This window comes from Lepidochelys kempii, chromosome 15, assembly GCF_965140265.1.
Source record: "Lepidochelys kempii isolate rLepKem1 chromosome 15, rLepKem1.hap2, whole genome shotgun sequence".
NCBI lineage: Eukaryota > Metazoa > Chordata > Testudines > Cheloniidae > Lepidochelys > Lepidochelys kempii.
The window spans coordinates 33,346,410-33,359,289 of record NC_133270.1 but is presented as its reverse complement, the minus strand read 5'-3'; the positions used below and the strand labels follow the sequence as shown (position 1 = coordinate 33,359,289).

Here is a 12,880-nt window from a genome sequence, read left to right as displayed (position 1 = left end):
CAGGACAGCCTCTACGCAAAAGAAATAAATGGACACAAATCTGACATCAGGAATCATAACATTCAAAAACCAGTAGGAGAACACTTCAGCCTCTCTGGCCACTCAGTAACAGATTTAAAGGTGGAAATTTTGAAACAGAAAAGCTTCAAAAAAGGACTCCAACGAGAAACTGCTGAGCCTGAATTAATATGCAAACTAGATACCATTAACTTGGGTTTGAAGAGAGATTGGGAGTGTGTGGGTCAATACACATATTGAATCTATTTCCCCATGTTAAGTATCCTCACACCTTCTTGTCAACTGTCTAAATGGGCCATCTTGATTATCACTAAAAAGTTTTTTTCTCCTGCTGATAATAGCTTATCTTAATTAATTAGCCTCTTACTCCACCTTTTCATGATCTCTGTATGTATATATATAACTTCTTACTATATGTTCCACTGTATGCATCTGATGAAGTGAGCTGTAGCCCACGAAAGCTTATACTCAAATTTGTTAGTCTCTAAGGTGCCACAAGGACTCCTGTTCTTTTTGAGGATACAGACTAACACGGCTGCTATTCTGAAACCTATCGTTTGTTAGAATTCATCAACACCACTCCGATCAATTTCTCTCCCTCCTGCACCTGGGAATAACTACAGAGTTTCAGTAGCACTCCCAGCCCAAGGGAACAACTTATCAAGCACAGCAGAGTATAGCAGGTCTCTTAGTAAAGTTCCACACCTTTTCCAATGCCGTGCATCTTTGGATAATACCCTTTTCACAAAGATTGTTTTTCCAGACACTGAACCCTTCTCTCTCTTCAACAGCACTGACCCAACTCTCTAGAAGAGGCAGAGACAGCAGTCAGAGTGCAAGGAAAGTATCATTATTGATCCTGAGCTCAGGCAGCTCTTACCTGACTACGTCGCTGCTTCAGTTTGATCTTGACGAGAAGAATGAGGCAAACGAGAGAGACCACCACAAAAAAGGCGAGGAAAATCCCCATGTCAAAGTACTCTGTGGGTTGCTTAGAAGTGAAGAAGACAGAAGAAGTTTAACTTACCTCCCCAGGCAGATCACATTCAAATCCATTCCTAGGCCCTTCAAATCCATTTCCCCCTTCTCTAATTTCTTGATGATTATGATTTCCATGAATGCACTGTGGGCATGAACTACATTGTTGGAAAAAACCACTGGATACGTTAGCCTCTCTCTTGACCTGTTGCTCATGAGCCCTGATGCATGAGCCAAAATCTTAAGTCAATATCTTTGAGTGAGGTCAACTAATATTATTTTATAAGATGCCATAAACTTAACAGTGAATAGTCAGGGGCGTACTCTACATGCAGGGATATAGCAAACAATCAGGAAAAAAATGGGAGGAAGTTGCATTTATCACGGGAATGTAAGCGTGTGATGGGCCACAGTTATGACCAGCCTTAGAGTATAAGGTTTACAGCAGCTCTGAACTCAATGCTGATTCTACAAACAACAGGTTTCACCAGAGTGAATCACAGTTACCAACAGCTCCAGTGGGTTTTTGGTATAATTCAATTTCTGAAGCAAGTAAAATCAACATGTCTGAATCCTCAGCAAAGTACCGATGGCTCAAATGAGTCATGCTTCCTAATACAGCTGGTGCTTTAGGAATACAGTAAAAATGAACTAGAAACTTGGTCTACACTGATTTTTATAAAAACAAGGAGGAGTCCGGTGGCACCTTAAAGACTAACAGATTTATTTGGGCATAAGCTTTCTTGGGTAAAAAACGAAATGCATCTGACAGCCTGATGATGCATCTGAAGAAGTGGGTTTTTACCCACGAAAGCTTATGCCCAAATAAATCTGTTAGTCGTTAAGGTGCCACCGGACTCCTTGTTGTTTTGGTGGATACAGACTAACACACTACCCCTCTGATACTTGGCACTGATTTTTATGTTCGCTTTTCTCATATAAACTACATGTAGGAAGTGTTCAAGATGTCTTGGGAATATCCATTCTAGACTGGAAAATGAATAAAGTCTCAGATTTCTTTGTTAATCCATGTGTGAAAAATGTAATCAAGAAATGTTCACTAACATCAGACAGACTGCTTTCCTGGGAGTTCATCCCTATAGAATACAATAATTAGTAGTTGTTTTTTTAAATGTAAATGTTTTGTTTTCTTTATTAATGGACAATTATAATACAATTCCCCCCCCCCCACAATCCCTGTGTAATAAATATAGGTCCCAGACTGTGAACCTCCTCCTTAACACTGGTGAGATGTTACTCACTTGAGAAATCCCATGGAAGTCAGTGATACTTTTTGAGTGAGTAACTAACTGTTCTCCAGTCAGCACTCATGGAAAGCATCACATTACATGTTATCAATCAATGCTGTTAACAGATGCTACATGAAGCAACAGCAACATAATCCCCACTGCACACTAAGTCTCACCCGTGGGGGCCGGTGCTGAATCCTTGCTCGTGCCACTTTCTGCTTGTTAACTATGTTCATCAGTTTGACAGCATCAGCCCCCTTCACATACACCACTGGCCTCTTCAAAGGGTCTTCTGAGCCCTGGTTCAGCTAGAAGAGAACACAGTAAAATTCCATTAAATAGATTTATTTCAGACCAGCAATTCTCTTTTCAAGAGAAGGAGAGGAGACCATGGTAAATGAAGATAGCATTTGTGTGCATCCTTTCATCCGAGAATTTCAAAACACTTTACAAACATAAAATTAAGTTAAAAACTTGAGTTAAAATTAGGGCTGTCGATTAATCGTAGTTAACTCATGCAATTAACTCAAACAATTAATCACCATTTAAAAAATTTATTGTGATTAATCACAGTTTTAGTTGTGCTGTTAAACAATAGAATACCAATTGAAATTTATTAAATATTTTTGGATGTTTTTCTACATTTTCAAATATAATGATATCAATTACAACACAGAATACAAAGTCTACTGTGCTCACTTTATATTATTATAAATATTTGCACTGTAAAAATGATAAAAGAAATAGTATTTTTCAGTTCACCTCATACAAGTGAGGTTGCACAGAGGAGCCAAGAGACCAGTGAAGAAGCTTGGCAACATGTGACCTCCAGAAGAGGTAAGCGGAATGTCCGGGTTCCAGTAACACAGACACAGGTAACTAACCGCTTTCATGTTCTCTCCACAGGTATCGTTGCGGAGAGTGGACCAGATGATATGTCTGGGGCGAGAAAGCAGAAGGAGACTCCGCTGGTTGGAAGGCATGAGATGCGCTGTCCTGAGGTTGGGGGTTCCACGACCACCACCCCCAAGAGGAGAAGGCGGGTGGTGGTGGTCGGGGACTCTCTCCTCCGGGGGACTGAGTCATCTATCTGCCGCCCTGACCGGGAAAACCGAGAAGTCTGCTGCTTGCCAGGGGCTAAGATTCGTGATGTGACGGAGAGACTGCCGAGACTCATCAAGCCCTCGGATCGCTACCCCTTCCTGCTTCTCCACGTGGGCACCAATGATACTGCCAAGAATGACCTTGAGCGGATCACTGCGGACTATGTGGCTCTAGGAAGAAGAATAAAGGAGTTGGAGGCGCAAGTGGTGTTCTCGTCCATCCTCCCCGTGGAAGGAAAAGGCCTAGGTAGGGAGCGTCGAATCGTGGAAGTCAACGAATGGCTACGCAGATGGTGTCAGAGAGAAGGCTTTGGTTTCTTTGACCATGGGATGGTGTTCCATGAAGGAGGAGTGCTGGGTAGAGACGGGCTCCATCTTACGAAGAGAGGGAAGAGCATCTTTGCCAGCAGGCTGGCTAACCTAGTGAGGAGGGCTTTAAACTAGGTTCACCGGGGGAAGGAGACCAAAGCCCTGAGGTAAGTGGGAAAGCGGGATACCGGGAGGAAGCACAGGCAGGAATGTCTGTGAGGGGAGGGCTCCTGCCTCATACTGGCAATGAGGGGCGATCAACAGGTTATCTCAAGTGCTTATATACAAATGCACAAAGCCTTGGAAACAAGCAGGGAGAACTGGAGGTCCTGGTGATGTCAAGGAACTATGACGTGATCGGAATAACAGAGACTTGGTGGGATAACTCATATGACTGGAGTACTGTCATGGATGGTTATAAACTGTTCAGGAAGGACAGGCAGGGCAGAAAAGGTGGGGGAGTAGCACTGTATGTAAGGGAGCAGTATGACTGCTCAGAGCTCCGGTACGAAACTGCAGAAAAACCTGAGTGTCTCTGGATTAAGTTTAGAAGTGTGTGCAACAAGAGTGATGTAGTGGTGGGAGTCTGCTATAGACCACCGGACCAGGGGGATGAGGTGGATGAGGCTTTCTTCCGGCAGCTCACGGAAGCTACTAGATCGCATGCCCTGATTCTCATGGGTGACTTTAATTTTCCTGATATCTGCTGGGAGAGCAATACAGCGGTGCATAGACAATCCAGGAAGTTTTTGGAAAGCGTAGGGGACAATTTCCTGGCGCAAGTGCTAGAGGAGCCAACTAGGGGGGGTGCTTCTCTTGACCTGCTGCTCACAAACCGGGTAGAATTAGTGGGGGAAGCAAAAGTGGATGGGAATCTGGGAGGCAGTGACCATGAGTTGGTTGAGTTCAGGATCCTGACGCAGGGAACAAAGGTAAGCAGCAGGATACGGACCCTGGACTTCAGGAAAGCAGACTTCGACTCCCTCAGGGAACGGATGGCCAGGATCCCCTGGGGGACTAACTTGAAGGGGAAAGGAGTCCAGGAGAGCTGGCTGTATTTCAAGGAATCCCTGTTGAGGTTACAGGGACAAACCATCCCGATGAGTCGAAAGAATAGTAAATATGGCAGGCGACCAACTTGGCTTAATGGTGAAATCCTAGCGGATCTTAAACATAAAAAAGAAGCTTACAAGAAGTGGAAGGTTGGACATATGACCAGGGAAGAGTATAAAAATATTGCTCGGGCATGTAGGAATGTTCTCAGGAGGGCCAAATCGCACCTGGAGCTGCAGCTAGCCAGAGATGTCAAGAGTAACAAGAAGGGTTTCTTCAGGTATGTTGGCAACAAGAAGAAAGCCAAGGAATGTGTGGGCCCCTTACTGAATGAGGGAGGCAACCTAGTGACAGAGGATGTGGAAAAAGCTAATGTACTCAATGCTTTTTTTGCCTCTGTTTTCACTAACAAGGTCAGCTCCCAGACTGCTGCGCTGGGCATCACAAAATGCGGAAGAGATGGCCAGCCCTCTGTGGAGATAGAGGCGGTTAGGGACTATTTAGAAAAGCTGGACGTGCACAAGTCCATGGGGCCGGACGAGTTGCATCCGAGAGTGCTGAAGGAATTGGCGGCTGTGATTGCAGAGCCACTGGCCATTATCTTTGAAAACTCGTGGCGAACCGGGGAAGTCCCGGATGACTGGAAAAAGGCTAATGTAGTGCCAATCTTTAAAAAAGGGAAGAAGGAAGATCCTGGGAACTACAGGCCAGTCAGCCTCACCTCAGTCCCTGGAAAAATCATGGAGCAGGTCCTCAAAGAATCAATCCTGAAGCACTTGCATGAGAGGAAAGTGATCAGGAACAGCCAGCATGGATTCACCAAGGGAAGGTCATGCCTGACTAATCTAATCGCCTTTTATGATGAGATTACTGGTTCTGTGGATGAAGGGAAAGCAGTGGATGTATTGTTTCTTGACTTTAGCAAAGCTTTTGACACGGTCTCCCATAGTATTCTTGTCAGCAAGTTAAGGAAGTATGGGCTGGATGAATGCACTATAAGGTGGGTAGAAAGCTGGCTAAATTGTCGGGCTCAACGGGTAGTGATCAATGGCTCCATGTCTAGTTGGCAGCCGGTATCAAGTGGAGTGCCCCAAGGGTCAGTCCTGGGGCCGGTTTTATTCAATATCTTCATAAATGATCTGGAGGATGGTGTGGATTGCACTCTCAGCAAATTTGCGGATGATACTAAACTGGGAGGACTGGTAGATACGCTGGAGGGGAGGGATAGGATACAGAAGGACCTAGACCAATTGGAAGATTGGGCCAAAAGGAATCTGATGAGGTTCAATAAGGATAAGTGCAGGGTCCTGCACTTAGGACGGAAGAACCCAATGCACGGCTACAGACTAGGGACCGAATGGCTAGGCAGCAGTTCTGCAGAAAAGGACCTAGGGGTGACAGTGGACGAGAAGCTGGATATGAGTCAGCAGTGTGCCCTTGTTGCCAAGAAGGCCAATGGCATTTTGGGATGTGTAAGTAGGGGCATAGCGAGCAGATCGAGGGACGTGATCGTTCCCCTCTATTCGACATTGGTGAGGCCTCATCTGGAGTACTGTGTCCAGTTTTGGGCCCCACACTTCAAGAAGGATGTGGATAAATTGGAGAGAGTCCAGCGAAGGGCAACAAAAATGATTAGGGGACTGGAACACATGAGTTATGAGGAGAGGCTGAGGGAGCTGGGATTGTTTAGCCTGCAGAAGAGAAGAATGAGGGGGGATTTGATAGCTGCTTTCAACTACCTGAAAGGGGGTTCCAAAGAGGATGGCTCTAGACTGTTCTCAATGGTAGCAGATGACAGAACGAGGAGTAATGGTCTCAAGTTGCAGTGGGGGAGGTTTAGATTGGATATTAGGAAAAACTTTTTCACTAAGAGGGTGGTGAAACACTGGAATGCGTTACCTAGGGAGGTGGTAGAATCTCCTTCCTTAGAGGTTTTTAAGGTCAGGCTTGACAAAGCCCTGGCTGGGATGATTTAACTGGGAATTGGTCCTGCTTTGAGCAGGGGGTTGGACTAGATGACCTTCTGGGGTCCCTTCCAACCCTGATATTCTATGATTCTATGATTCTAAGTACTGTAAGTGCAATCTCTTTATCGTGAAAGTGTGCAACTTACAAATGTAGATTTTTTTTGTTGCATGATTGCACTCAAAAACAAAACAATGTAAAACTTTAGCGCCTACAAGTCCACGCAGTCCTACTTCTTGTTCAGCCAATTGTTAAGACAAACAAGTTTGTTTACATTGACAGGAGATACTGCTGCTTGCTTCTTATTTACAATGTCACCTGAAAGTAAGAACAGGCATTCGCCTGGCACTTTTGTAACCAGCATTGTAAGGTATTTACATGACAGATGCGCTAAAGATTCGTATGTCTCTTCATGCTTCATCCACCATTCCAGGGGACATGCGTCCAGGCTGATGACAGGTTCTGCTCGATAATGATCCAAAGTAGTGCAGACTGATGCATGTTCATTTTCATCATCTGAGTCAGATGCCACCAGCAAAAGGTTGATTTTCTTTTTTAGTGGGTCTTGTTCTGTAGTTTCCACAGCAGAGTGTTGCTCTTTTAAGCCTACTGAAACATGCTCCACACCTAATCCCTCTCAGATTTTGGAAGGCACTTAAACCTTGCATTGAGTGCTGTTACTATCTTTAGAAATCTCACATTGGTATCTCTGCGTTTTGTCAAATCTGCAATGAAAGTGTTCTTGAAATGAACAACATGTGATGGGTCACCATCTGAGACTGCTATAACATAAAATATATGGTAGAATGCGGGTAAAACAGAGCAGGAGACATACAATTCTCCCCTAAGAGTTCAGTCACAAATTTAATTAATGCATTTTTTTTTTTAAACAAGCGTCATGGTGGTGAAGCATGAAGGGGAACATGAATGTTTAGCATATCTGGCATGTAAATACCTTGCAATGCCGACTACAGAAGTGCCATGCGAACGCCTGTTCTTGCTTTCAGGTGACACTGTAAATTAGAAGTGGGCAGCATTATCTTCTGTAAACGTAAACAAACTTGTCTGTCTGAGTGAACAAGAAGTAGGACTGAGTGGACTTGTAGGCTCTAAAGTTTTACATTGTTTTGCTTTTTAATAGGTTTTTTATATACAAAATTCTACATTTGTAAGTTCAACTTTCATGATAAAGAGATTGCACAACAGCACTTGTAATGGGGGAACTGAAAAATACTATTTCTTTTGTTTATTACAGCGCAAATATTTGTGATCAACAATACATATATACTGTACACTAATTGAAATTATAGAAAACATCCAAAAATATTTAAATAAATGGTATTCTATTATTGTTTAACAATGTGATTAATTGCGCTATTCATTATTTTAATCGTGCAGTTAATTTTTTTTTAATCACTTGACAGCCCTCTTTAAAACTGAATTAATTTTTCAGTTAAAAATCACGAAGTGAGGAAAGGTAAAAGTTAATCTCTTAACAGCAATTTTTACTCAGCTGCAATATGTATGTTTTAATTGTGCATATTTTAGCATAATAATACATTAAACTTCATGCTTAAGAACAAGAATAGAAATACTTTGTATGTTCCAAAAATATTAACTTGGCTGCAGTGTACGTTTTCAAACCGTTTGTGGTTTTTAAACTATATAGTTTTAATGTTACCCTAACCATTTTTGTATTTACATTTCCTTGGCTTTCTACAACAATTGAGGACTTTTGAGCTTGTAGAACAGGGGTGGGCAAACTACAGCCCGCGGGATTGCCATTGGCTGGGAATGGGGAACCACGGCCAATGGGAGCTTCGGGGGAAGGAGCCGCAGGCGAGGGTAGCACGTGGAGCCCTCTGCCTGCCTCCTCCCACCAGGGGACGCAGGGGCTTGGTGCCAGCCACTTCCGGGAGCGGTGTGGGGCCAGGGCAGGCAGGGAGCCTGCCTTAGCTCCACGATGCATTGCTGCCACTCTAAAGCTGCTCCAGGTAAGCGGCACTGGGCCGAAGCCCACACCCCGAACCTCTCCTGCACCCCCTAACCCCCTGCCTTGAACCCCCTGCCGCATCCCTCCTGCACCGCAACCCCCTGCCCTGAGCCCCCTCCTGCACCCCGCACCCCTCCTGCACCCCAACCCCTTGCCCTGAGCCCCTTCCTGCACACTGCACACCCTCCCACACCCCACACTCCCTCCTGCACCCCAACCTCCTGCCCTCGCCCTACATTCATGGCCCTGCATGCAATTTCCCCACCCAGATGTGGCCCTCGGGCCAAAATGTTTGCCCACCTCTGCTGTAGAACATTTATGCAGCAAGCATTTCATCAGCAATATTCAAGTTCCTAGCTTGTGAGCCCTTTGATTTATGAGCTAATAAGTTCTTCTGTCTTCAGCAGCAGAGCTTGTAAACTCACTGATACAGTTATTTGGCTTCTAATGCTTATTTGAACCAACAGGTACACACTTGAGTCTTAATCTGCAAAGAATTATGCACGTGTGTATTCAGTTTGACAGTTTGAATTTACCATATATGTCTTCATGTAATGGAGGAATCCTCTGTAATGCAGAGACTAACTTGAAGCGTCAACCATAGCCACAAGCATAGCTGAAACTCAGAATTTTGGCATACAAACTGCTTCCCCTATAAGTGTCCTAGGACCACTGCACAGACCTACTTGAGTACTAAAGTACCCAACCTTAGCAACCTCTAAGCATATATTATGTAACAGCGTGGGAAAAAAATCCAGACTAAAGGATTCCTGTTACAAGATAACATACATGCAGTACATTCAAACGGTCTAATTTGACACAGAACCACCATGGGATAGGTAAAGGCACAAGGCCTGACTAGAAGCGTACAGAGATGCAGCTATCCTTGTAACTGCTATACCCTTACACACTTATTTTCCCCTCAAAGGAAATTTTCTGGGCCTGATTCACCCTGGAAATTGTCCCCTAGGACTTCAAGTACTCTGTTGAAATTTAAAGATGAGGGAACAAAATCTATAACACTGATTCTCAGCCGGAGGGTCATGACCCTCAGAAAGCCTCAAACAGATCAAGAGGTTATAGCCATCCTCCATTTTTTTATGACTAGATGGGAGAGGGTCCCACACTTTTTTCTGTTATAACAAGGGGTCACAGTCCAGATAGGTCAGGTGTTCCCAGCCTATTCCACGGTCATGTAGCCTAGTGCCAGGGAAAAGCACTCATGTGACAAATCATACGTCAAGGAGAACACTTGCTTTGCCTTGAGGGATGACAAGCAGTTTGGTCTCAGAACCTGTGACTTTTGCTCATTGGTACAAAATCAACGTGGTCCTCAGGCATAAAAAGCTTGCTAATGTCTTCAAGGACTTCACCAAACTGCTTCTAGCCATCCAACAATGCCTGGGACAGGAAAGCCCTGGAGGTGATCACCACCTCCCATGACAGCAATCATATATGTTTTCTAGCTATAGTAATACCAAGGAGAACAAAAACCATGTTCTAGAACAAAAGGAGTCTCATATACATGAAGGGTATCCTCATGAAAGGATAGGCAAACTCAGAGTGATAACCATCCCAAAATCTCCACTTACAGGATTTTAGTTCAGGGTCTTAACCTCTGTCAGGAGGTGACACAGAAATGGCTACATGCGGAGCTGCACAGGCCAAATCGTAGTTCCCTTTAAGTGACATCTGGGAGCAGGACGTAAGCTTGTAACAAATCATGGGACAGAAAAAAATGGGGCCATTCTCTTCTATACATAATGTGCAGGCTGTGGCAGAATAAAATGACTGATCAACTTTGCAGGTGTTTGTCTGCACAGCAGGATTCTTTGTTTAGAGTTTGCAGGCTCTGAAATTGAGAGCTTATCCATTAAATCTAGGCTTGCAGGATATGATCAAAGGAAGCCTTAGGGTAGGAAAAAAGGCTTGCAGGAAGCCCTCCTTTTTCTTTTCTGGGGGGCGGGGGGGGGATGGAAGAGGGAGTTCTCGTCCTTAGATTACTCTTGCAAACCTGGGTCATGGCTTTTAGTCAGGACAAGGAGGCTTTAGATGTGAAGGCACTGGATGCAGCAGCTGAGGGTGTCAAAGTCCCTTTTAAGTAACCATTGTACATGCATTTTTTCAGTAAGGATCTCTGAGACCACCGTATGGGCAAAGCCAAAATTATCCCACTTTTCGTTGATTTAAAAAACAACAAGTAGTGTAGCATATATGCTGGTATGTTTCCACTAAGTATTTTGTGCTCACTACCTCTTCCAAAGAGGTTAGAACTGAAAAGGATATATCGTCCTTGCTTTCCTTTTTCGTAAGAGAGGAATACTAGCAGGGAAGTCAGGGCACTGAGTTCTCTCTTAATGCCAACACCTTATCTACTTTCAGGACAAGTTAATTAAATATCCCTTATGCCAAGCGCTCCAGATTCTGAGCCCAAGTCTGCGGAGAATAGTCAGAGGAAGAAGGGGATTCATTTTTCTACAAAGACGACTACTTATCTGGAGGCTCTCAGAAGCTTTCCTATAAAATTTATCAGGACATCTTGGAAGCCACCTTTTTCCTAGGAGAATAGCTCAAGGAGGACAGGGAAAAATTTGTGGGGGTCAGTTGGATCCATGCTCAGGACGTATTCCCAGAGATCACCAGAGTAGCTTGATAAGAAAATTGGTGGCTCAACAAAGAAGTGGCAGGTGCAGACTCATCCTATAATATCTTTAAAGCACTGACCAGGGGCTGTAACGTGACCACACATGAAGCACCACATTAAGGAAACCAGTGTCTTCAGGTGGAGTAATATCCCTGAAAGGAACGATTCCAAAGCACTGGTGGTTGTCAAGGGTGGTAGTACTGAATCTGGTGATGGGCATTTGGGGCATTGGATTTGATGGCCCAGCCATCATGCAAGCATAGGGCAGATTCCCACTGAGCAGATTCTGACCACACGTCCAACGGGCCCTAGCTCTGTCCATGTCTGTACTGGATATCGTTCCACTTTCTCCTGGAACCTGACTGCTCCCTTGCCTGAAGTGAGGGGAGCAGCATGCAGTGAAGCACTGACTTCAGTCCGTCATCCACCCCTGCAGGACCCTTCCTGGTCAGCAGTGACCTCCCACAGGGCTGTTGCTCGCTATTTTTGTACTACCATGTCTGCATCCAGGTGACACCACTACCCCTGCTGGCCCAGAAACAGACTAACGATGGGGAAAAACAAGAATATCAGGAGAATAGAGAAAGGAAGGCTGTCAACAGAACCTCTGGGTGCGGGGCTAAATCCTCAAGATCAGAGCAGAGCTAGTGAGAAGCTGTATGCTGTGGCATGGAAGCAGCAGAATGGGCCTGTGAGGAGGCAGTTGGAAGGTTTATATAGGGAGAGCAGTTTAGGCACCAACATTCTGAGGGTTTCACTTGCTCCTGTGGCCAGTGAGTTTCCACAGTAGAGGATTCCTTCCATGTGTGAAAATCAAGATTTACTCATGCAAGTAAATGTTGCAGAATTAGGACCTAAGTTACATGTAAGTGATCTGTTTTAAGATTTTACACCTCCACTTGCAGATAGTCTCTAATATACATGCTCTGTACTCAATTTTCAAACACGTTTCTTCCAGAGTTGAAGCAAGTTCTTTCAAACCTAATCATGCAAGCTTTTATCCATGAGGACTATACACAAGCCCAATTTAAACTTTCATACTTGAGCTATTTTTGTCGTAGCCCTGTTCAAAAAAAGCATAGTTAGAATTTTTTTCCACACTTGTAAAAGTATTTTCCTGCTCCCATAACTCAGAACTGGCTGAAGAGATTTTGCTCAAACTTCTGACAAAAACACAACCCCACCCTCCCAAAGTGAATAAAAGTGACACACTCAAAACCAACTCCTCTAGCAAGAGGCAAAGCCTGGAAAATGTCAGTCCAAAAAGTGAGAAAACAGGGGCATAAAACAGAAAACATTTTGCAACCTGAACTGCAGTGGCTGCTGCTAACGGGCACTACACTGAAGCATCCCTTCCACCCTGTACATCAAAAGCTCTCCCTTTGAGATGAGGGGGGTGAAGGGAGCATCCTAGACAACACAGCAATGGATTACAACAGTGTCGCAAAAAAAGGAGTGAAAAGGCTGAGGTGGTACTTAGTGCGTGTGTATGCTGGGCAAAAGGGAGTACTCACCTCCCCGCTTTCCTACTCACCTCCCCGCTTTCCTGGGACCTCACCCCCTCCAC

General features: G+C 44.5%; 1 protein-coding gene across 5 annotated transcripts in view; it reads right to left on the bottom strand.

Moving 5' to 3' along the window:
* The window catches only part of ZNRF3 (zinc and ring finger 3), a 220,258-nt gene that overhangs the window by 12,664 nt on the left and 194,714 nt on the right, over positions 1–12,880 (bottom strand). For 2 of the 5 annotated variants that reach the window (XM_073312244.1, XM_073312242.1), the window contains 2 exons: positions 2,423–2,554; positions 899–1,009 (listed from right to left, as the gene is read on the bottom strand). The exons of 1 other annotated variant lie outside the window; for it this stretch is intronic. In XM_073312244.1, the coding sequence (XP_073168345.1) occupies positions 899–1,009; positions 2,423–2,554 (243 nt within the window). Of the gene's footprint in view, positions 1–898; positions 1,010–2,422; positions 2,555–7,631; positions 7,693–12,880 lie in introns of those variants that run through there. 2 more of the 5 variants (XM_073312247.1, XM_073312245.1) reach the window with 2 other exon arrangements.